The 25,845-nt window shown below is 36.1% G+C and overlaps 1 protein-coding gene across 1 annotated transcript in view; it reads right to left on the reverse strand.

The window, feature by feature from the left end:
- Window positions 1-25,845, reverse strand: part of GPC5 (glypican 5) — a 1,362,776-nt gene that overhangs the window by 671,908 nt on the left and 665,023 nt on the right. Inside the window, exon 7 of the mRNA XM_057706978.1 lies at window positions 752-908. Within this exon, the coding sequence (XP_057562961.1) occupies window positions 752-908 (157 nt within the window). The remainder of the gene's footprint in view (window positions 1-751; window positions 909-25,845) is intronic.

Genomic DNA, 25,845 nt, shown 5'->3' on the forward strand with positions numbered 1-25,845 from the left:
CAGTTGATAAAAAGTGGTTGTCTGGCCTGGGTGAACATATACATGCATATAACAATGAAGAGCCTATATTCCTCATTTTTCATGTGAAGACAAGGAAAGAAAATTCATTTGGCGATTTGTTTGGTTGTTGCTGTTATTTGGTAGTTCTATCATTTGTAATAGTGACCAGTCCAGCAATACCAGAAATGGTTTTTAAACCCACACAATCAAAACAATGTGAATAACTGGTGAGATCTTTTTTGGAAGAACCCATTCATAGGCGTTAAATCCAAGTAGTTTCTCACCATAACCAACCATATATTTAACCTGTTTCTTTGTAATTTGAACATGAAAACCTAACAAAATTTATATAATGGCATGACAGTATAATAAAGTTGCATAATTTTAATCTTTAGTAGGGCTCACCCGTCCAGTTTCACCAACATACATTTAATGTTCACCATACTCATTATTTCATGCCCAACCGATGACCCCACTTTAAAACTATGAATCCTCAGAACTAATGATCATTTACTAGTTTTTCACACACACAAAATATTGTTACTCTTTGAAGTCTTTAGTTAAAAAGAAATAAAAACCCCAAGAATGTATGTCCTGAATAACTAAAATTGGGTTCGTTTTCATTTCCAATCCCTCTTGCATTTTTCTGAATTCACTACCATTGTTTCTTTATATTCATAATAACACTTTTCCTTAATTACATTTGAAAACCAAAACCAGTTTAGAAGTGGTGTTAGGATCATACACTTACAGTCTGTGATTTTTAGTGTCCTCTTGACTTCTCCACTCCCTGATCCCCCACAGCCATCTTCATCATCACAGTCCCCGCTGACCTGTTCAGCCATGCCGCCACCACTGCCCATGTGAAGTTCCCACTTGCTGGGTTTGGATGACCTACCCTGTAACAACTAAATATGGAAACCAAAAACATTTATTAATAGAAAATGCAAATCATCTAAGGATGCTTATTCAACAACATGTAGAATTATTCACTTATGTGGATCCACTATTTTGATGTAGATACCTTACCAGATCAAGTATGCAAGAATGATTAAAAACTACTGAAATAATAATAAATAACAGATGAGCTCTTACAGCTATAAAGAGCCTCAATCTGCTTACTTGCTCTGTGATACAGCTTTGGAAAGCAAGTAAAAACAGATCTTCCTGCTCATGGATACTTTGGTTAGAGAATCCTCTGATTCTAATTACACAATGTTTAAACAGGGTCAAACACATTCCAATACAACACAACTCCCTCTCAGTGTATTGACTAATAATATTGTACTGTTTCGTAAAGTAACATTTCAAAATCTCTCAAAAAGAAAAGTACAATTTTCCCATAAAAGATTCAGTGAAAGGAATATAGAATTTTGGACATATACATTTATTGTTTTATTTAAACTTCATGGATCAAATACTTAGACCGGTACAGTAGAGGGGGAAGAACAAAAGAAAAAAAAAGAAAACTTAGACCAATGCACATGGCACAGAACTGAACCTTGCAACAAAAGATTTAGGTTCTACTTCCATTTCTACAAATTACTTAAGAAATTTAAACAACTTCTTGTTCTTGGTTCTCAAGTATTTCACTTACTTTTATGAACAAAATAGATGGAATAGACATTTCCCTATACAGTATGGGGAAAATAATATTTTTGAATAATATTGGCCATGCCTGAACTCCTTTTCCAAAAGGTGATGTTATGAATTATAGAATATTTCACTTAAAGTTAAGACTGAGTAAAACCATCTAATATGTGACATTTACCCTTCTAAGGCAGTTTTGGAGGACACATGACCAAGCATGAGAGCTAGAGGGTCCTGCCATATTGTCAACGAAATACATTGCAGCTGAACAGTTAATAGGCATTCAAATTTTCAGGGTGTTTTATGAAATTATTAGGGTTGTTATTTCTAGGAGATTCCAGATAACAGTATTGATTAGCAGACAATCAAACACACAACTCAAGGATGGCATTTTATATTAAAAAATATGGGGCAATATATCCTCAGTACATGTAAGACAAATATGTTTGGCATTTAAAGAGCACTATGATTAAGCAACTGGACTTTGACGGTTGATAAACTTTCAAAATTACAAATAAAATTAGGTCACAAATTCTGAAATATTGTATTTTCTTAAAATTCATTTTCCTTGACAAAAATGAAATGTTAAAACAATTTGACAATGAGTTAAGAATTCTGATCAGGATTTATTTCTATGGATCAGCATTTCCCAAGTGTTAATAGATGTTAAATTTTAAAAGAAGGCTTCCTTCATGGTCAAATGGATTTGGGATTAAGTTACACAAAGCTTCTTATTGTGTTTGGTGCGCTGATACATATGCTACTTCCTATAGAGGGGTATGGCAATGGGGAAATACAAATTTGTAACAAACATATAAAAATTCAAAAATCTGAAAAAGGAAAGGAAAAATAAATGCCATTATTTTATTAAAAAATAATATTAAAGTGTTTTATAAATTTTTAATAAAATAATACCAGTTACCACTTGTTATTTAGCATAATCATAAAGGGCTGGGACTCAGGGGTCCAACATATTCAGATTTAAATCCTGATTCTGACATATATTAACCATATGACATTGGACATGGGGCAAGTCCCTGAATAACTCAGTTCCTTCATAACTAAAATAGAGACAATAATATACCTGGTTAATTGTTCCTATTGTGAGAAAAACACCTAAACTATACTGCAATATGTTGTCACATTAAAAATTAACATATTTTGATAATTATTATCCTTGTTATTATATATTCGATTGCAATATTCCTTAAACACTCAGAACACACTAATTGAAAAATTATTTGATAAAGAATTCAATTACATGACATACATTAAAAGTTTTCAAAGTCGTACCTGACAAGTACAATAAAAGGCAAACTCTCTGATCATGTGTTATTCCTTTTGCCTCTGACACTTTTTTCCAACATTTTCCCATTTCAAATTTATTTCCCCTTTACCTTCCTAAGTATTCTTCCAATATTTTACTGGGACCTTGGTCAGAACAAGAAAATCTCATGAATAGCACCAACAATATACAAGTCACGAAGATCTAGCTCAATGAATTTGAACTCAAAAATGCAAACAGAAAGATAGCATATGTGAAACAAAACTTACTGTTTTAGATAATCGGTTTTGGTTGAAAGCAATTAAATGCATTAATTATCAGAAAATGATTCATTTCTTTATAGTGACTGGTAAAAATAATAGATGACACTAGAGAAAAAATAATTTAAAAAAAATTAATATATTTACTACATTTCTCTTCTCCATCACTTCAGTGGCATGCCAAGAAACATGTAAGGCACATAAACTCATATTTTTAAAGAAAGAAAACTATACAAAACCATAGTTTAATTTAAACTATCTGTGGTGCAGCAGAATTATAAAATGGGCCCCAAGACTTCTCACTCAAATCCCTGGGACTGTGAATATGTCACTGTCACATCCACTACATTACAGAGCAAAACGAATTTCACAAATGATCAACTTATCCAAATAAATCCATGATCCCATTTGATTCATTTGTCCAGGTCCCCAGGAATCCCATCTCTCTCTGGGAGAGTCAACATTTCCATCTCCATCTCCCCCACATGAAGATGCTGTTTTATTATCTTCATTTTCTTACTTCTCAATCATCATACATCCACAAATGTTAATTTTCATTCTCACAATTATAGTAAAACAATTTGTGAAAATTCCCAATAAATTTCTAATCAACAAAAACAATGAGCTTTTTGCAGTAAGATCCTTATTCAAAATCCCACTTTTTTGGGACTAAACTATTCTGATTTCTTCTTAGTTTGATCACCTTTCTCTTTACACTTCCAAAACAACAGAAATAAATGTTTCAGTTAATCATGTAAATCTCCTGTTCTTTCTTTTTAGTCTCTTTCTGGGAACCTATCCTAATAGATTGTGCCCTCACCTGCATACAGATCACACTCAAGTCTTTATTTGAAGCCCTTAAGCAGAAGTTGGATATAAAATGTACTCTACTACTTTGTATCTTAAAATAGAACAATTCCCCTCCACTATTCATGTATCATTTTAGCTTCTCTCCCCAACTCCCTCATTGTAGGGGACATTGGCCTCTCCTACTTACTACCACCACATTATTTTCCTCAAATCAGTACTTTCACCATGTCATTTCTCTGCCTTAGTGCTTTTTTGTGACCGTATACCATCAAACCCCGCTGGTTTCAACATGTAACCAGCAGAGAAATATCAGCGCAGATAGATGAGTTCCAGAAAGAAGTCCTGAGATGAAATGTTTGGAGAATTCATACTATGTTGCCTTGTTGAGATCTAGGAACTAAAGGCTCATGGGGAATCTTACAGTAAGTAACCTTGTTTAGTTGAGATTCACCTTACATTTTAAATTACAGAAGCAAATTAGCCCCTCCCGTTACACAACAGCCATTGACATACTTTGGAAATGAGTCTATAATAAAAAGTTCAGGACTGTGCAGGTGGTGCAGTGGTTAAGAATCCGCCTGCCAATGCAGGGGACACAGGTTCAAGCCCTGGTCCAGAAAGATTCCATATGCCGCAGAGCAACTAATCCTGTGTGCCACAACTACTTAGCTTGAGAGCCTGTGAGCCACAATTACTGAAGCCCATGTGCCTAGAGCCTGTTCTCCGCAACAAGAGAAGCCACCGCACTGAGAAGCCCCTGCTTGCCACAACTAGAGAAAGCCTGTGTGCAGCAATGAAGACCCAACACAGCCAAAAATAAAAATAAATAAATTTATAATTTAAAAAAGTTCAAATTTAGCCTCCAGTCAAGGTCCCATAAAATACACTGATTAAAAGAAAATTATATCTAAAGCGCACTCCCCAGCACCCAGATTCCACTGCAGAGCAATTTGTTCTTCTCACAGAAATTGTGTGAATTTATATGTTTGCGATTTTGCTTATGCTTGTTTTATGTTCTCTTCTTTATCATTATCATTATAAACAGTATGACATGATATCACTAACTTAATTCTGTCTTTGAAGGAGGGAACCCATATCAGAGTAAAACTGTCTCCCTTCATTCTTATCCTGCCGTGGCTCTGAGTTTGCCCAAATGTAAAAGATGATGGCACTTGGAGCACTTGAACCTATACCCTTGTCATGGAGGGCAGAAAGTTGATCAATACATACATATTTATAGAACTATTGCAACAGAGGAAAGGGCACGATTTTGAGTCTCAGCCACACATTAATTGTGTGCCTCTAAGCAAATCACTTAAGCCCATTAAAGCTCATTTTATTCTATTGAATAATAATGCAAAGGAGAGTGCTTTATATACTATAAAGCACTATGCTCATTTACAGTGCTCTGTGCAAGACACTGCACCCATAAAACTGAGAAGCCTACAAAGTAAGGACAAAGTAGAAAAAAAATTCAACAACTTTTAGGGTGTTCCTTTTTTCCTCAATGCCATGCAATTTGTGCAGTCAGCTGATTAACTGAAAATAGGCAGTTTTGATGACTGATGCTTCCTGCTTATGTTTAATTGGTTTAGGAAGCTCATTAGGGATGCTATCTTAGAGGATGAATTTGGTGGGTAGAATATCTGATGACTCTGAAGCAAATGTATTTCTTTCAGCTGGTGAATTAATCTCTCAATAGACTCAATTTGCTTTTTACTAACTGTCTGGCAATATCCCATAGCTGCAATAGCCTTTCAAACACTTACAATACAATCTGGCTATAGATGGCTCACATACATGTTTCCTGTGAAGGAGAAATATATTCATCACATTCAACAATCTCCACACATGACAGCAATGGAATGTACTTGAAAATCTGATATATAATGATACATCTCCAAAATATTCCCTCCATTCATTTACAATCATTTACACAGATATATAAGAAGTAAATACGTGTTTAGAACATATTAGTCATCATATGTTCTAGTCATCTATTCAAACAGAGACATGGTAAAAGAATCTGTTTTACAACTTGCATTATTAATGGGTATATATGTTGGTTGGTAAAAATTAAAACGCTGACAGAAAAATTTCAAACCAGAAAACTGAAGGCGTGGAAAAAAATTGTGCTTTCATTTCATCATTAATAAAATATCTCTAAAGAATATATCTTAAGTATAGGACAAAAAATTCTCTATGTATAAATACATGCAAATATATACACATATATGAATTTAATTTTGTTATAAAGCAATTGGTATCTGTACTTTCATACAGTTCAAGTAAAACCTGTAAAGAAATGTATGGGAAATTTGAAAACAGCAGAAGCTTATAACATTTAAAAACTGGAACTCTGATTCAAAATTCCTTAAGATGTATTTTTTAAATTTATCTTTGCAACATATTTAAACTAGACCTTTTTTATAAAAAACTCTTTATATAACATGCTCTCATTTTTTTTTGCAATTTAACTTCCCTTTCCTCAAACCTCCAATTCTTCTGCCATCTATACCCCAAACCACTCCACCCTATTTTCACCTTCATCACTTAAACTTTTTCATCTTTTAAATGTTTTTCTTATACTAAACTTTTCTGTTCTTTCTCTTTCAAACTTAGAAAATATTTTCTCCACATAACCTAAATACCACAAATCTCCAGATTATATTAAAGATTATATTTTCAAAAGCAGTTAAACCTTTACAGACTATTCTACCTAAAAAGCCAAACACATTTTACAGTATGTCATGTTATGTTAAGTTGACCAGACACTGAAGTCATTTCTGTAGGATTTCTTGTCAGTGTTTGCTTTAAGTTTGAGCTTTCTGATCTCAGCTTCTGTTGCGCTGGTAATTTGAAAGGTCACTGTTCTGTGACATTTGGTTTATGCAATGCAGTCTGGCAATTTATAAAAGTCTTGTGATTTTGTAAATAGAATACTGAACTTAGAAAAGGCGTACTACATTCACTCTCTGGTCTCTTAAACTGCAGAGAAGACATTTGTTCTTTTTCCCCTAAGAAAATTCTGTTTATCTCCCTTTCACCATGCCTGACCCTTACCTCCAACTCAAAATGTGGCCAGTTCCATTTTCTGAGCTGCCAGAAAGAATGTGAGCAGCTAAGTTTATAATTAATGTGTGTCCTAGTCCAAACTCTCAACTAGAACTCACAGGAGAGTTAAAGCTAAAAGCTGGTGAGTTAAGTGCAGGAATAAAATGGAAAGAGGGACATAACCTCAAAGAAGCCTCAGGAAAACTGTTGGCCCCAGAGAGGAAGTACGTGTGCCAAACATTATCAATTACCAAACGCTCTTGTGAAATGTCTATGTCAAAACACTCTAAGAACGTGAGGAGAATTGGTGACAAAGCAAAACAGCCTTTCTTAAACACAACCCCAGAGTTACTGTTGGAGATGTCTATCAAAACATCCATGTTAAGTCAGCTGGACAGGTCCAGAAGAGCAATAACAGGAGTAGGGGAAGATACAAGGACATTTTTTGGGGGGAGGGGAGGGACAAGTAATGTAAAATGACCCTGAAGCAGGAGGGGAAGAAGGGGAGAAGAAAAGTGGAGGTTATAAGCCCACAACTTGTTCAATGGAATAATGAGAAGTGCAATGTGAAATTCTCAAACATTTTATTATGGGGGGACATGCTATGTGACAATTATACTAATAAAAAGTTTTTTAAGTGTGAAAATGATTTTCTTGATGCCCCTATCTTACTTCAAAGCTAATTTGTTAATTTTCTAAATCGCTGCATGTTCACCAACATGTGCACGCACACACACACACAAAGTCACATATACATATTGTCACTCACCAATATTATAGGACAGAAACCATCATCCCGGTTTCTAGCTGATCCGGGTTCGTCTACAACTGAAATTAAAGAGCATTCTAAACAAGGATGATCAAATATTAAGTAATTTTATTATTTTGCATTCCCAAGGTGCAGAATAAATTTATATTGTCCATGGTGTGGTTTATCATTGTGAAGTCATTTTTCTTAACATGTCAAAAGCCTATATCTCTGTAACTAGGTCTTCATATGCATGGGGAGTATTTAAATATCACCAAAGTAATACAGACTTACATGCAAATTTGCCCCCAATGTGCAGTTACTTATGCCCTGGATTACTTCACTTCTGCCTGGTACCGGTGTCTGCAATTAAAGGTGCAAGGAACTTACTGTTGAGAACATGCTTAACTATTTGCCTAGTTACCCCATATCATCTTTCTGACATTACAGAGCCCAGCAACTGAATTTCTAAAATCAAGGATAGACTGAAACTGAACATCTACTGCTCCTGAGGAAAACAAGTGAAAGTTTTCCAAAGCATAGATGGATTGATTGAGGATGAGTTCAACACAACTCAGTACCATCTGGTGCATCAGGCTTCTATTCACCATGCTCTACCATATCATAAAGGCTGTTTTACATGCATTTCCTAGTTAATGTTGTAGATAGCATTAATTTTGTGTTAGCAAGTGAGTGGTTTCCTTCCCTCAAGCTACCTGCTAAATGTTCCCTCACCTGGTTCAGTCATAAAGAACGGAACTGTCAGTACCAGCATCTTAGTTATCTGCTCTGACAGGAAGACTAGGTCATTTTTAACATGGTAGTCAAACATTAGCCCTTTCCATCATTAACCTAGATTTTTCCTTACCATTTCTTTTTTATTGCCTCAGTGTGTTTCTGACAGGACAACAGGATTTATATCATTCAATTGTTATGTGTTTTAATCATTGTCCTTTAATCATTTCGCTGCATAAGACTGATGTCATCAAAAGACAGAACAGAAAATAAAAAAGAAAGAAAGAAAAGGAAGAAGGGAAGAAGGACAATGTTAACTGGGATGCACCGCCAGTGTAAGGGCTCCCTGATTAGAAAAGAGTTTTGTTTGTTAATTCATCACAATTTCCATTGCCTTTTTCAAAGAACTGTGGAGGATTGCAAATCCATTTAAAAACTGGTTTTGGTAACCAATCTAGATTCCCTTCTTTGGCCAGCTGTGCAGAATTCATTCTCCAATGCTCTATTAAAACATTCTAGGAAAGGTTCCGCTAAAGTTTCCCAGCCTATTAAAGGTTTACTTCCAAAAGGAGCTCATTGTGATCCCATTTAGTACGACACCCTTGTGTATGCCAGATGGTTCTGAGAGTTGTATCTTCATGAATGTCATTCTGGTTTTCACCTTAGCAAGGAAATTCCCTTAATCTATCTTTCTTTACATAAACTATAAAAATATGGACAGAGATATGTCAAGAGAGGATTAAAGGAATGTGCTTTTACTAATATTCTAGAAATAATATGAGAAAATAGTTAAAGTTTGAGTCTGTGGTTGTCTTAGGGAGGTGGTAGGTAGGTATTCTAGGCCAAATTCCCATTAACTATTTACATGCGGGACCTTAAATAAATCATTTAATCTTGATGAGCCTAAATGTTTCAGCTGAAAAAATGCAGACCGTAAAAGAGGCTGTGTGTTTTAAAACTCCAACATTTTTAATTCTAATATGTTTCAAGCCATTCTAACATTTGGTTTAGAAATAGGTCTTACATTATCAAGGCTTAGTGTAGTCCTCCTTGATATTCATTTCAATTCTATTCTTGCACTCCTTTTTCTGCTAGATTTATTGTCTTTTCTATTTTTTAAAAAATATATATTATACATTTATTATGGGTTAAATTGTGTTTCTGCAAAAATATATGTTGAAGCCCTAAACCCCTAGTACCTCAGAACATGACCTTATTTGGAAATAGGGTCTTCACAGAGCTAATCAAGGTAAAATGAGGTCATTTGGGTGGGCCCTAATCAAATGTGACTAGTGTCCTTATAAAAAGAGGAAGGTTGAACACAGAGACAGGTATGTACAGAGCGAAGATTGTAGGAAGAGAGAAGGAGAATCCATGAAGGTGAAGGATTGAACTGATACACCTACAAGCCAAGGTAAGTGAATTTTTGCCAGCAAACCACTGGAAGCTAGGAGACAGGCAGGTAACAGATTCACCCTCAGCCCTCAGAGGGAACCAACCTTGCTGACATCTGGAATTCAGACTTCCTACCTCTAGAACTGTGATACAGTAATTTTGTTTTAAGCCACCCAGTCTGCATAGGTACCTTCAGCCCTAACAACTGAATACAAAGTTACATACTAAAAAGTGTATAAATCATAAATGTACAACTCCAAGAATGTTTCAACCTGACCTCAGCCACATCACCACCATAATCACGACACATATTACTACTATCATCCCAGAAGCCTCTTTTATACCTCAGTCATTTACTTCTCCCAAAGATAACACAAGTTTGACTTCCTCTATCACAGATTCACTTTTTTTCTGGGGAACTTTATATGAACATAAGCATGTGTGTGATACTATAGGTGTAGTAGTAGTTCATTCATTCAATTGCTATATTTTATTCTACTGTATCAGTGAAGCATAACTTTTCATTCTTCTGTTGGTGGACAATCCTACAGTTTTGTGTGTCTGGACATAAAAAAAGTGTTGCTATGAAAATCTTTTCCATGTCTTTTGGTATAAAGAGCCAGTCATATCTGTTGGTTATATATACCTAAATGTGGAATCATTAGGCCATAGAGGTAGGTACCTGTTAAACCAAATTAGCTTCATTTATTATTTATTTTCCTCCTTCTTAATGTTAATATATAATTTACTCACAATAGAGTACATAGCTCTTAGATACAGTTCAATGAGTTCCCCCATAGGTCCACACACAAAAATACAACTCAGATTAAAAATATACCACAAGCACCCCAGAAATCTCATTGTCATCACAGTCAATAACTGCAATCAAAAGACAACTATTCTGACTTCAATTCACCTAGATTCATTTTGCCTGTTAATGAACTTCATAGAAATAGTATGCAGTATATAACCTCTTGTATACAGCTTTTATTCAACATTATGTTTTAAACATTCATGATATTCCTGTGGGTACCAATACTTCATTCTTTATTGTTGTGCAAGGAAAGAAAAATATTTTCTTCTAAGTTCTTAGCTGGAGCCCCTGTAACAAAACACAGATTAACAACAGAAAAACAAAATTTTTTAATAGAAGTTTCACATGACACAGTAGCCTTCATTAGGAAGAAGCGGTTAAAGCTGAGCATTGTTATACTAGGTTTGACAAAGAGTGGAAAATAGTGATAGGACAAAAAAGGAGAGAAAATTTTTTAGGACAAAAAAGGATATGGGGTAAATGTGGTAAACTGGGGAAAGTAGCAAGGCTTGGGCACTCAGATTCCCCTTGGTGTCCCTCGCTCCTATTTGGAGATAAGGATGCGGCTTTCCTGGAGTATAAAGAAGGCACCTCTCACATGAGGGTTTTATGACCTGCTTCAGGGAAAGGTCAGAAACCACTTCCTTACCTGACGTATCTCAAATTTCCTTATGCCAGGGTGACATGGTTTGGGTAGTGTATCCTGAATCCTGTCAATTGCAATAGAGGTGTTCCATTTTATGAATTAGCAATTTATTGATTTATGTCAAGGTAATTGGACAATTCATATGCTTTCAATTTGGGGCCATGATAAATAATACTGATCAAATATTCCTGTGCATGTCTTTTGATGGACTTAAGCATTCATTGGTCTTAAGTATATATCCAGGAGTGGAATTGTTGGGTCATAGGGTATATAAATATTTAACTTTAGTAGATATTTGCCAAGCAGCTTTTCAATATAGTTGTTCAGATTTACATTCCTACCAGTAATATACGAGTCACAGTTATTCTACAACTCTGCAACACTTGGTATTACTGGTCACTTTAATTTTAGGTATTTTGTGGGAGTGCAGTGGTATTTTAGTGTCATTTTAATTTGCATTTTACCAGTGATTAATGATTTTCACATGATTTTGGTTTTTTTGGTATTCTCTAACAGTGTCTTTTCAAGTCACTTGATGATGGGAAAAATATAGATTATCTGTAGTTTTCTAATTGATTTCTAAGAGTTCTTTACAAATTTTGGATATGACTCTTGTTTTAGTATTGTACTATCTCATTTTTTATTTTCCCTTTCTTTCCATTTTTAGATGAATCATTTATTTTATTTTTTTTCAGATTCTTAGAATACTTGTTATACCTCTTTGAATAGCCAAGGGATTGTAATTATATTTATTTGTAATATATTATAGACTTATTACACCTCAAATAGTATTTTTACCATTTCCCCAACAGTGAAAAAACCTGAAAACAGTTAAACATTACTCAGCCACTCTCACTTTTGTTGTCATACATTTTCTTTCAACATATAAATTCCGAAAGACATAGTTATTATATTTAGCCCTACCTTTCATACATATTTCATGGTAAATATTCCCTATAAGTTCCTTTTGTTTTAACATATTTGTCTGATTTTGGCGTCAACATGTGTTGCCTTCCCACAACAAATTGGGAAGTGTTCTGTGTTTTTTTTTTTTTTTTTCTGTGTTCATTTTCTGTAAGTGCTTGTGTAAGATTAGTCTTATTTACATCTTAAGTTTTTGGAAGAATTTACCATACAATCCATCTGTCCTGGGATTTTTTTTGTGTGTGTGAGAAATGTGTTAATTATAGAAACAGTTTCCATAATAGATTCAGAGCTCATTCAGATTCTCAAATTTCCTTCTTGTGCCAATATTTTAAGGCTGTTTTTTCAATGAACTTCATTGCTTCCCCTAGTTTCATGCTTCTGTACAGGATAACTTTTCTTTAGCCGAAAGAACTGAAGTATTTCAGGTCTGCTAGTTAAACATTTACTCAATATTTATTTGTCTAAATATATTTTATTATGCCTCATTTTCTTGTATATTTTCATTGGTTATAGAATATTAGATGGGCATAATTTCACCCGCAGCATGCTAAAGATGTCATTCCATTGTCCTTAGTTTTTGTAATTTTGTTGAAAATCTTATTTTTGCTGTTTTACTTGCTTTTAAGACTTTCCCTTTGTCTTAGTTCAACAGTTTGACTATGGTCTGCCAAGGTATGGCTTTTTTTTGTATCGTGTTGCTTACATTTTGTTGATCTTCTTAAAAGTGGGTTGCTATCCTTTATTGCTTTACAAAATTCTTGACCAATTGCTCTTCAAATATTGCTTCTTTCCTGTTTTCTCTCACCTGTCTTTGCTGGTCTTCAACCCACAGGCATATTAGGTGGGTATATACAAATATATTGACCGTGACCCATGTCTCTTATGCTTCATTCTCCTTTATCTAATCTCTTTTCTTCAGTTTAGATTATTTGTGTGGATCTTTCTTCAGGCTCACTTTCTTGTGTTTTATTGTATTTACTCTGATTTAAACTATACAGTGAAGTTCAATTATGTTGCTTTTCAGCTTAGAATGTCTATATGATTTTTTCACATATTTTTTCAAATATTTGCTGAATTTTTTTATATTGTCCACTTACTTTTATTTTATTATCATATTAGCAATAGTACTTCTGAATTTTTGTCAGCTAAATTCAGGACTGCATCATCTATGGATCTGTGCCTAATGTCTGTTTTGTGTGTGTATGTATGTGTGTGTGTGTGTGTGTGTGTGTGTTAAGTGTGTTAATTTGCCACTTCACATATGTAGGCATTTTTTCATTTCATGCTGGACACTATATATAAAAGAATGATGAAGTTCTCAGATGATGTTAAGTCTGACAGAATATACTCCCACTTTTCTCTATTATTTGCATAAGGTAAGGAGTAAGCCATATCAATATATTTAGAGATTGAAATGGTTAGGACTGGGTTGTATTGATAGTTTTGGTAAGACTCTGTCACCTCTAGTTCACCCCTGTTTCTCAAATATGGCCCACTTGAGATTTTGATTTAGAGTTGGATGAATCTATTTCTCCTCAGCCTTCAAATTCTGTTGGATTTTAGGTTATAACTTTCAGAAATATTAAGCTTAGCTATTTAGCATCTTATACCATGCAACTTTAAAAGCTGAAAAATATCTGGGAGGGGTGGGGGCTGTCCTTGTGTTTGAGTTATTCCCCCTCCTTTTCAATTATTTTGTTTCTCAATCACTATGAGATCCTGGAGGATTTCATTCTGCCTTTTTGAATCTTCTGGAATATTCCCTCAGTCCTGCATACAGCACTAGAACTCAGCAAATGTGCCATCAGGAAAATATCACGTGTTTCATTGCTTACTTTAGCCCCAGATAGGCTGGGCCAGGCCCAATCCTAAGCCTCCCACCACAATCAGAAGAGGCACTCGCATACAAACATTGCCAACACTCAGCCTACATTGGGAGGTTTCTCCAACCCAGAGATTTAGTTTTTCTTGTTCCTTTTTTTTTTTTGTCCCAGCTTTCTATCTTTAAAATTATAACTTTGTAATATATCTGGCTTCTAGTTGCAATAGTTCTGCCGGCCTATACTAATATATGCAACACAGTTGGCACTCAACTTATTTTTAGTACTTTATTTTTAATCATGTAGTCTTTCTTTAATTTTTTCCCCAAAGCATCTTAATAGTCATAAAGTTGTACATTTCATGCAATTTTAGCAGAACTGAATAATCCCAAGTCATGTTATCTTTGTCACATACTTATCTTGGGAATCAAAGGACTACCTTAAGTTGCTTCTTAAATATAAACCCGGTCAATAAAAATTTTAAATGCCTGTTCCACAGAGAGGTCTTGTTAATGGGACTCTGAACCCCAATGAAAATATAAAAATAGAAATGTATTGTTATTATAATGACCACTTGGGTATATATTATTTGGATTCCTACTTCCTCACCTTGAGAACCTGACCTACAGGTATGTAGAAATGCACCCAGAGCAATGGAGGGGCAGTAGATTTCAACCAACATGTGCTGAAGAAGCAGCTTAGAATATGACAACATAGCTTGATTTTAGCCCAGTTGGCCAAATGTAACTCAAGTATGAGATACATAAAGCCTTTATGTCCCCAGAGAGAGCTCTGTAATGACACAGGTGTTACTGGAGAAATTATCAGAAATGTTATTATTGACAACCCTCTCTAAATGGTATTTAATGAGTAATTTACTTTGGCTTGTAAGGTTCAGCTTAAAGGAGGGAGAAACAAACAAACAAACAATATTGGAGTGAATGACAGACAGGGATACCAGCATCTATCATCAAAAGACCCAGAGGAAAGAGAGAAGACTAGGGTAGAACAGAGTCAGTCAATATTCAGTGGAAGATAAATATTAGAGAAGAAGAAGACTGATCTCAAGAACATCCTTTTCCCTGGAGTAGTAAAGAAACATCAAATGGATCATGGGTACATGAAGATCTTAGTATTGAAGCATTGTTTTGTTCCATCGCAGGGTGAAAATTTTGCTGGAGATTCAAATTAGCCCAATAATTTCCTGGCCTGATGGATATTGTCAAAAATACTGTTTTGCACTGCTCTTGGGAGTATTCGTGTTTTTCCCACATTAAAATGACAAAAATAGCTTTTTATTATTGTATAAATAATTCATTCTCATAAAATTTTAGGCCATACAGAAAACCTTTTGCAGTTCAATAAAAACTTTATCCTTTTCAATTTTGAATGTCCATCAGAGTGCTTTTATCACGGTGTTTACTTGGCATTTTGCCCAAGGTACTGTACCAGGTGAGTGCCACTGAAAGCTATTTCGAGGGATCTGTTATTCCAGACCCACGCCTGCTACTTGGATGCTTAGTTTTGCTCTGCTGATTCAAGAATATGAACTTTAACCTACTGAACCCTGAGGGCCAGCAGGTATGTTTCTGATTCTTGAACCCTATTTAGCAGTTCTATTAGTAGATAATTTAAACAAGAGCCTGGGAACTTAAAAAAAATTATTGTTTTACCTGATATGACTTAATTTCATACTATAAACCTAATATTTTCATTTATAACACAAGTATTCTTATCCTTTGATATATGTGCCAGAGGCAGCATGAGGACTGTTTATTTTTTCATGCAAACTGGCTTCCCTTTAACACTGTTCTCATCTCCCAAGTCTTTGTTCTTTCTTCCATGCACTCAGTGTTATATTAATGTTTGGCTGTCCACCCAGGCTTTCCTGGTGAAAGTGTGCAATCTCCCCTTCCTTCAATCATAATCTTCTCTCAGATAATATTGCTATTCCCTCTGTGCAGCCAATTCTACCTAAGTATTAGGAAAAAGAATATAATCACCTGATTAAATCACCTTACTTAAGGGTTGCATGGAAAGAAGACTTATCCCTTCAGAATGCGCTGAAATACTGAGGCAGGAGATTGCCAACACAGAGCCATCTACCAGCACTGAGTGCCCTTCCATCTTGTCAGTTACAGCTCTGAACCAGTAGGGCATTGACAACAGGAATGGAAAAGAGGACTCTGTGTGTGTGTGAGTGTATGAGTGTGTGTGTGTGTGTGATTACCTGTGAGTGTGCATGCAAGTGCTTGGATGCACATGATGGCAGCTGTTTGAAGGCAGTCATCTCAAGGCTTGACAGGCAACGATTCATTTCCAAGTTCACTCACATGGTTGTTGGCAGGATTTAGTTCCTTGTGAGTGGGATGAAGGACTCCCTTTGTTCCTTGAAATGTGAGTCTCTCCGTAAAGCATCTTACAACAAGGCAGCTCCCTTTGCCACCACAAGCAAGCAAGAGGCCAGGAGAGAGTGCCAGCAAGATGCAAGGCATGGCTTTTTGTAACAGAATCATAGAAGTAAAATCCAATCACTATTGCTGTATTTTGTTCATTCGAAGCAAAGCATTAAGTCCAGCCCACACTCAAGGAGAGGGGATCACACAAGGGCATGGGTGCTAGGAGGTAGGATCTCTTGGAGCAACGTCAGAAATTATGATGCCATTTCAGGTAATGACCACTTCAACTCCCACTATTATGTTATTTTTCTTCTTAAAATACTTAAATGAAGCTCTATCACTTAGAGCAATGGTCTCTACAATTTTCATATACCACCGCTCACGCCCAGAGTTATACTGGGAGATGAAGCAGTTTGTTTCTCTTCCTTGGCACAAGACTCACGCATACAGTGGCGACCCTCTGTATGTCTGCCTAAGCCAGACCCTCCAGAATCTGTCTAATATGGGTATGCACGTGACTACTCTTATACATTCCAGAGAACTATTCAATTTTCCACATTCCCCATTCTCCACTCAAAAGCGTTGATTGCTTTCTACACTTCATCTCTGCTTCTCATCCTCACTTGGGCTCTGCATCAACACGATTCCTGCCTCTTCTTTCTTTCTTTCTTCTCCTTTTTGGATGTCATTTTCCCCATTCCTGTCTAATTTCAAGTAAAAGGGACTTCTTCTAAACATTTTCTACCGAGCACTCCTGAACAATGTGACTTGACAGCTCACAGTTGCAATACCCAGCTCTTTTCAGTTATCATTTTTCTCAGCTGAGCTTAAGAATGATTCTATGCCAAAGAGAACGTCTTTTTCCATTATGTACAGAGATGGAGGGCCTGATAATTCTGAAAGATGGTTCTAAGAATTTCTGAGATTTTATTGCATGAACAGTTTCTGTCATTCTTTGGATGCTTAATTATATTGTTGATATTTTCCTTTGAGATTTCAATTTTGATAAATCAAGAGTTTTTCACTTATTAAGCCACCATGTTCTAGAAACTAGATAAAGTTAAATAACAATTAAAACCTAAACCTTAAGGATTTGTGGTGTCATTATTGTAACTCTATCTGAACACAAAGTCATTTTTAAACATAATAATTTGAGAGATGTTAAATGAAGAAATACTTTTTTGAAAAAGATACAGAGTTTATTGAAAACAAAATTAGGGAAACAATATTTGGTAATTTATGTTTTGAATTCACTTTTAAGGACCTCTGTTTCTTAAATATATGTTTAGAAGGCAGATGTATAAATTTTAATCATTTTTAGTCATAGCAAAGTATAGAGTTTCATAAGTTGTGTCACTAAACTTTCCTGACCTTTATATATTCAGTTTTTTCCCCCTTGTTTACATCTGACTGAGCTGTAAAGGTGTAACCATTAACCAATCAAAATGAACACTAAAAGGTCAGTGCATTGCATATTACAGTTGCTTTTCAAAAAATGTGCAGGGCATTCAAATTCTGGCACATTTGTGCAAGTCCAAACTTGTAAAATAAATCCATAGTGACATAAATGAGACCCAGGCTCCTGGTAAAACTTGTAATAAACATGAGAAGAGAGTCCAGCTCCCTGGCTTTTTCTTTTTTCTTTTTCATATTTTAGAGTTAGTCTCCAAAAGCCTAGTAAGCTTGGTACGAAAATGACATGAAGTCAACAGTGTTATGGATGTAATAAAATATAACAACCTTGCAAATATTTTCCAAGCTGCAAATTTTAAATTAAGAACTTCCTTAGATTTACAAATTAGCACATGCACTTATTTTGGAACCAGCTGTGGGTTTTAATAATTTCCTTATGGCAGCTATCCATTTTATTAGTGATTTGTATATAATGATAATTATAAGAGAGCATTTTGGCCTCATAAACTATCATAAATTATTTCATTGTGTGATCCAAAGAAGGCCAGTATCAAAGGTAAATATTTCTTCTCTGCATAGCCAGCTTGATTAGAGCAGGTATTTTAAGTAATTTGTATTTTCAGAGTGTAAAGCAGAATAAGGAAATAATTTGTGTGTTTTAAAACATTTTAAAAAATTGTCTTATTGCCAATATGTTTTAACCATTCTGAAGAGAGGGGAGAAAAAAAGGTCTGGCCTTTTTAAGAACATATGTAGAGAATAAAACTAGATAGCTAAACATAGAGAGAAAAATTAGACTCTCCTATAGATTAGGAGGAGGCTGGAAGCAAAGTCTGCCAGTGACATTAAAGCTACCAAATCATAACAGAAGCAACAGGTGCTGTTTCTGTTACGAATGGAAGGCGAGGTTATAGAGACAGCACTTGCCTACATGGCCTCATTTACCGAAAAGTTTTGAGAAGTTGGAAAAACTGTGAGAAAAGGCAAATATGATGACTTGGGAATTAAACCATACAGAGAAAGTATGTTGTAAGGTGTTAGGATAAGCACCTAATTAAGCGCCCACAGGCTGAAGCAAAAGGAGGCAGATTTGGAACTGGATTTTCACACTTCTATGGTGCTGAAAAGAGACTAAAGGCAGTGTCTTCTCTGAAGTTTCAGGCTTCTGGCCCCTGAGAGTCCCCCAAACCCGTGGCTGCTAAAAGTAAAAGAGCCAGTCCTTGATCAAGTAATAGCGCTGTTTTTCAGACCCAGAAAACTCCACTGTCAGTCCCAAGTAGATTGTCACCCTGAAGGCAAAGGGCACTTCAACACGCCTAAGCTTCCAATTTCTCCAAGTACAATTCCCTTTGAAAACTAGTATGCAAGAGTCAGTAATTCCTGCTTCATCTGCATTTCTGAAACTAGTTTAATAGTTACAAGCCTGTAAGTCATGGGATAGTTAGAATAGTGCTGCTATGCTAGACTGATGTCACAAGGTCTTTAGCTCTGAGATTTGCTGGAAGTCGCTCTAACAAAGGCTGAAATGGAGTTTGTTTCTTCTGTGGCCTTGATTTGAATGTTAAATAAAGTAACTAGATGAAATTATCTCAGTTCCAATTTTCATATTGTCCGTATTTTAATTTCATAAGTAGATTTGGTACCTTCCTCACATCTCAGCAGTATTTTCAGAGAAGACTCCCTCTGTACTCTTCATAATCCCACTGAAAATACAGTGTAAATGTGTAATGAATGGAAGAAAAGGAGCTGAGCCATGAAGAAGCTGTGATGACTTTCTAGAAGCCTGAGGACGAGAAGGATTACCCTGAGGCATTAGCTGGAGAGAAGGGACCCACAGCTCTGAGTACACACTGCCAGGTTACAGGCAGTCACAGTTTTTCAACATAACACCCCTGTGGATGAGAAGAACTGGGAAGAGGAGCAGAAAGCAAGAGGATTAAAGAGTTACCTATGCAAACAGATATGTTTCCATAGGTCACGTTTCCAGATGCTTCTCCCCATCCCTTCCCTCAACTATTGAAACCATGTACAAGCCCCTGTGTCTTTTGAAATAAAATGCTGACTCAAGAGTTAATGATTGGGAAATGTGAAGATGTAGAAACAAAGGATAGCTGTTGGGCTGGGGAACCGGTAACAATATAGACTGTAATTCTGCCACATCACAGAATCACTGAACTCCCAGTTACCTGAAGGACATAGATAAAGGCCTGACACACACTCCTAAGTTGTTTTTACAGGAAGCAGACCCCCACCGGATGAAAACTGCTGACCACAAGAACACAGAGCCTACACTGGTTGAAACCAGAAAGTTGATGATGCTTGAAACTTCACCTTGATGCCAACCAATCCAAGAATTGCCCATGAGCTGATCACACCCTGCTCCTTGCACACTATAAAACTCCTCCCTACCCCCTCCAAGGAGGGTCACACAGTCTTGAGGGCATTAGCCCACTGTGGCCCCCTTTGCCTGGCAAAGCAATAAAAACTACTCTTTTTTTTTTTTTTAAGCTCTTTATTGGAATATAATTGCTTTACACTGTCGTGCCAGTTTTTGCTGTACAACAAAGTGAATCAGCTGTATTTATACATATAACCCCATATCCCCTCCCTCCCATGACTCCTTCCCACCTTCCCCATCCCAGCCCTCTAAAACATCACCCATCCTCGAGTTGATCTCCCTGTGTTTCGCAGCAGCTTCCCACTAGCCATCTATTTTACATTTGGTAGTGTATATTTGTCAATGCTACCCTCTCACTTCATCCCAGCTTCCCCTTCGCCCCCCAGCCTGTGTCCAGGGCAAGAATAAAAATGCAGATGCAGAGAACGGACTTAAAAACTACTCTTTTCTACTTCACCCAAAACGCTGTCTCCTTGCTGAACAGAGGCCGAATTTCGGCAACACTATGACCTTCACGCACAGGAAAAAGACACAAAAATACACATAAGATAATGACTCACTTTGTCCAGGAATCAGTGAAAGCTTAGCTTGAGACACCAATTCAGCGATCACTTGTGTGACTTCTCACCGAAGAGCAGAAGGGAGTCAGGGCTGCCATGGATGCCAGTGAGGAGAGATGCAGATCCACGTCAGAGCTCCCCCAAACTGCTTGCCCCCACACTACTACCCTCTGGCTCATGAACAACCCCTAGGATGTCGTGAGTGGGATCAACGAATCAACTACAAGGAAATCTTCTTCGAGCGGTATTGAGCTTATAAGAGAAATGTATTCAATAATAGGAAAAGGAGGGGATTATGTCTACACATATTTTTTTTAAAGTACTAGCTTTCCTTGGCCTTATGTAGTTGAAGGAGAGAGGCTGGAGAATCTATATCCTCCTCTTGCATAGCAACAAAGCAAAAAACATCCTCTGTAGAAGAGCTGGCGGAAGTTTTCAGAAAAAGGTTATTGTTGGGATTTTTAAAGTTTGCTAGTGGGTAGGTTAGAGTTAACTTTACCACAGTAATTTCCAGATGAATTGAAAAGTCAAATGTTAAAAACAGAACGACAAATGCATTACAATACAAGTCGATATTTATATCATCTTGGATGAGGCAAAGGCATTGTTAACATGAACCCAGAGCTGGAAATCACCAGGGAAAGAGTCCGAGATCAACTAGGTCACATTTCAAATCTTCATGTTCCAATTAAAATGTTTTCTTGCTTAGTAAAAGCATTTTTAAAATATAATTTTAACAAGGTTACAAAGATATCTAGATGTACGCATGTAGGAACATGCATTATTTACTTACATAAAAAGGAAATGATACAGTATTTGACATATAATTCTGTCAACATTCTAACATATATTTTTGTACATAAAGTACTTTCGTGCATAAAATTATATGGAAATCAAAGCCGGGGAAGGAAAAGGAATGTCCAGTGAAGATCTGAAGTGAGGTTCTGCATGTGCTTGCACACGTGTGTTCAAAAGTGCTGATGTGTTGGTCCCAGTGAACCCCATGTTGGGTGGGAAATGAAGTCTTTCCATGGAGTGTTCTTCCCTATCCCTGTGTATATGCCAGAGCAGGAGATGGGGCAGGAGGTGAGAACGCTCCATTTCTACAGTCAATCATGTTTTAATTAGGAAATAATTACTAAATCTTATTATTTCTTGCCACTCATTTTCTGACTAAATGGCTACTTGAGGAAAAGGAGGAAACCAATGATCTGTGTTGTCAAATATAAAGCAAAAATATTAAAAAAAAACCCACAAGTGTATGGCTTTTCCATATGATCAAATATAACCATAAACAATGATCCCAGAGGCAAATACTAAACATTTGAGAGAAGACATGTGTTTCATATTACATTTAGTTTTTATTCACTCCTTAGAAAGAAAAGTGAGACAATTATTATACCAAATACTCTCCTAAAGATAAGCCCTATCTTGCTCTCTTGGTCATTCCATACTTCTTTAGACAATCATTTGTTTAAGACTTCCTTATACTGATCATTTATTTAAAGTATCTTTATTGCATTGACCTCCTCAAGAATAACTTCTATTTATCTGACCAAAAGAAGTAATGAAAATAACATGTCCAAGAGCTATATCTTAGAAGTTTAGCACCATTGCAGAAACTTCATTTATGATTATTTATATATGGTATTTCTAGAGAATCCCTTCACATTCCCTAACATTTCTCACTGACATATTTGGGTTCAAAACTGCCCAGGGGCTTCCCTGGTGACAGAGTGGTTAAGAATCCACCTGCCAATGCAGGGGACACAGGTAAATACAGTAAAATAAACCACTGCCACTTAAATGAACATTATTGTTTAACACTGAGATATAAATTCTTCTTATCCTTTATTATTATTTCCTGGAAAGAGTGAGGATATCCATAGAGAAAATGAAATGGAAATAAATCATTTGAAATGGAAATTTAAAAGCTTCCATGTAGCTGTTTCACAATGATAAAGTTTTCCTCACTGTGCACCTATCAGTAAGTGCTTTGTATATTTAGTTATGGACACATGAAACAGTAGCTATGGAAGAAATATTCTGATTGTGAGAGGCAGTTGAAGTGAGCAAATTCATAATCATTATAAAAATCAGTTTTGCAACACCTATCATGAAAATAGACGTGCATGCTTTTATGGAAAAATACCTCTCAATCTTCTACCTATCAGGGTCAATTATACCCGCTCTACCTGAATATACAACATTTTCCCTAGTGACAGTCTCCTCAACATATAATATTCTCAAATTACTCAAACTAGAAATATACATATATATGCATACATGCATACACACATACATGTGCACAGACACACACAAATGGCCCTGTTGTAATCCTACCACTGACTCCTTATCATCTGTTCTTTTTCCCAATCACTCCTTTCAAGTTTCCACAGTTTGTGGTATCTACTTCCTCATCTGTTCCTTATTCGTAATGAATGGCCATCTGCCTCTTCTTTCTTAGCTTAACTAAATTAGTTCCCCCTAAGATGATAAATGACTACATAATATTCAAACTCAATGAACAGTTTCCATCCAGATCTTACTCAACTTAGTATTTGGCACTCTTGAACCTTCCCTTTCTGTTCTCCAAGAATCATCTTTTCTATTAATATTCAGGAGAGGCTCCCACTTTGGTTTTCTCCTAAATTTCTTTGACTATCACTTCTTAACCCTTTTCCTACAGTGTATTATTCCCCACCCATCCCTTTCATATTATCTGCAGTAATCTGGCTTATATCTTTTTGTTTTCTCATGACTTGTTCTGAGTGAACTTATCCACAAGCATTATTTCATTTTCGCCTAATAAGTTGATATCTTCACAGTCAGTATTACATCTCAAATTACTCTCTTCGTTTCTAAATCCTCTAAACTATTGAATACACGCACCTGGATACTCTCCAGACAACACCAATTCTGTCTCTTTAAAACATAATGGCCACCCTCCACTTAAATTCCAAGTAACACCCAGTTGTTTTTTCCTTAGAAATATCTTCTTCAGATCTCTGACACTGACCTTGTGGTTTCTCTTCTTGGATTAACGCTATTGTCTTGAGTTTCATTCTTTGTATTCCATCTAATTATGGAATTCTTTGGGATAAGTCCCTTAAGTATTTTCCACTGTCTTTACAAATGATTTCAAAGTACTTAGCACTATATAAATACACAGAAACTTATCTTGTTTCATCATTCCTTCGATTAACTTTTCCTTTCATCACAGTAATATTCTTTGGTTTTGTGGATTGGGCAAGGTTCTTTTTTACGTTGATGCATTTCTCCATATTTATCCTTTTTCATGGAGTGGTATTGCCTACTGTGGTGCACCTGAAAAACTGGTAGCTGATAAAACTCATCATAAGCATCACCTCTTTGGGGAAGAATTATTTGAAGTGATTGCCATCTGTATTTCTCTTTGTATTTCCAGAATGTGTACACCATCTCTCAATAGCACTTATTTCACATTGCCCCTGTTACTGTTTTGGAGAAAGATGAATCCATCACTCATGGTAGAAACAGCTGGTTGCCAACAGATATTCATTCTCTTCTTATTTTCTAATTTCAGAATCTTGTTGCATTTGAGTCAGCAATGTGCCTGCCTAAAAATATTGATTTCCCAGGCTTTCTGGTACCTAAAGTGGGTCACATGACCTGATAGACTAGTCACAACGAGATGTGAATAAAAGCCTTCTGGGCATGATGATGGGGAGAAATCTCGACTATCACATACCATGTGCCCTCTGACTTTTCCCTTTTTTATAGGATCACAGAAGCAACGCAGGTAGATGAAGCAGCCATCCTGTGACTACCAGAAAGAGAGACACACATGAAGGATGGCAGGATGGAAAGAAGAAAGTGCTCTTTCTGTGACGATATCATGAAGCCACTATACTATATTCAGGTTTCCAAACCTGACCTCTTACTTACTTGCTGCTAACGTTGGGTTTCTGTTCCAGATTGTAGCCAAACAAAATGCTAAGTGAGATGTTTTTCCACCTGGAAATGTAGCCCTTTGAAGATAAGGACCTTATCCTATTAAGTTCTATATCTCAATGACTAGTCCAGTCACACATAATAGATGATACATACAAAATTCTGGCTGATTGAATACATGAATAAACATCACCAAAACAACTCTTATGAAAAGCTCTGTCTCCTAAAATCAGGGCACTGAGAGAAAATGTCCACATTTAGATATGAATAGGCATAATGACAACCACAAGTAAGCCACAGCCTCAGAACGTCTATCCCCTTCTTTGGGTATAACACATCTACAAATACAAGGGTGACCAATTGTTAGTTAGAATACTGAGGTTGAGTATACAATTTTCTTATCCTTCAATTATCCTCTAGTCAGAAAAAGCTAACATGAGACTATTACTGTTCAGTTCCAATTAACACAGCTAAATGGTTGACCCTTGTCATTTAAATTGCTAACTATTAAATGGCAAGCATCAATTTTCATCTTTAAATTCCGTTTGAAAGAGGTCTGTGGGATTCTTTTCCCCCCAGAACAAGTTTAACTTATTCATTCCAGTGGAAAGTCAATGCCTGCCCAGCTGTCAATGACTGAGTGCCCCTGAAGGTACTGATAAAACAAGCTATGGAAGCTGCAGAAGGGCCACTTCAGAATTTCAGCAAAACATGGCAAATCTTATTTTTGAGTAGATTGTTCTGGCCAGGCAGCTAAAAAGGTCTTGCACTCAAATATGAGAAGTCTGAACATAGGTAAGCAGAGCTGCTTAACACTAAAAGTGAAAGCTTTTCCTTCTATTCGTTTCCCTTCTATTACTTGGTGTTAGTTTGTGTCTCTTTTTGCATGTGTCTGAGACTCAACCCTGCATTTTTTGCTTTTCTTCAAATCACATACCTGAAACTATCAAAAGCTGTCAGTCTATGGCTTTGCTATTCCACAGGACTGGAGGAGCCTCTTTCTGACGATCAGCTTGCTGTATGGATTTCATGTTCTAAATAAAGTTCAGATTACCTCT

The sequence above is a fragment of the Hippopotamus amphibius genome, chromosome 14 (genome assembly GCF_030028045.1).
Source record: "Hippopotamus amphibius kiboko isolate mHipAmp2 chromosome 14, mHipAmp2.hap2, whole genome shotgun sequence".
Lineage (NCBI taxonomy): Eukaryota > Metazoa > Chordata > Mammalia > Artiodactyla > Hippopotamidae > Hippopotamus > Hippopotamus amphibius.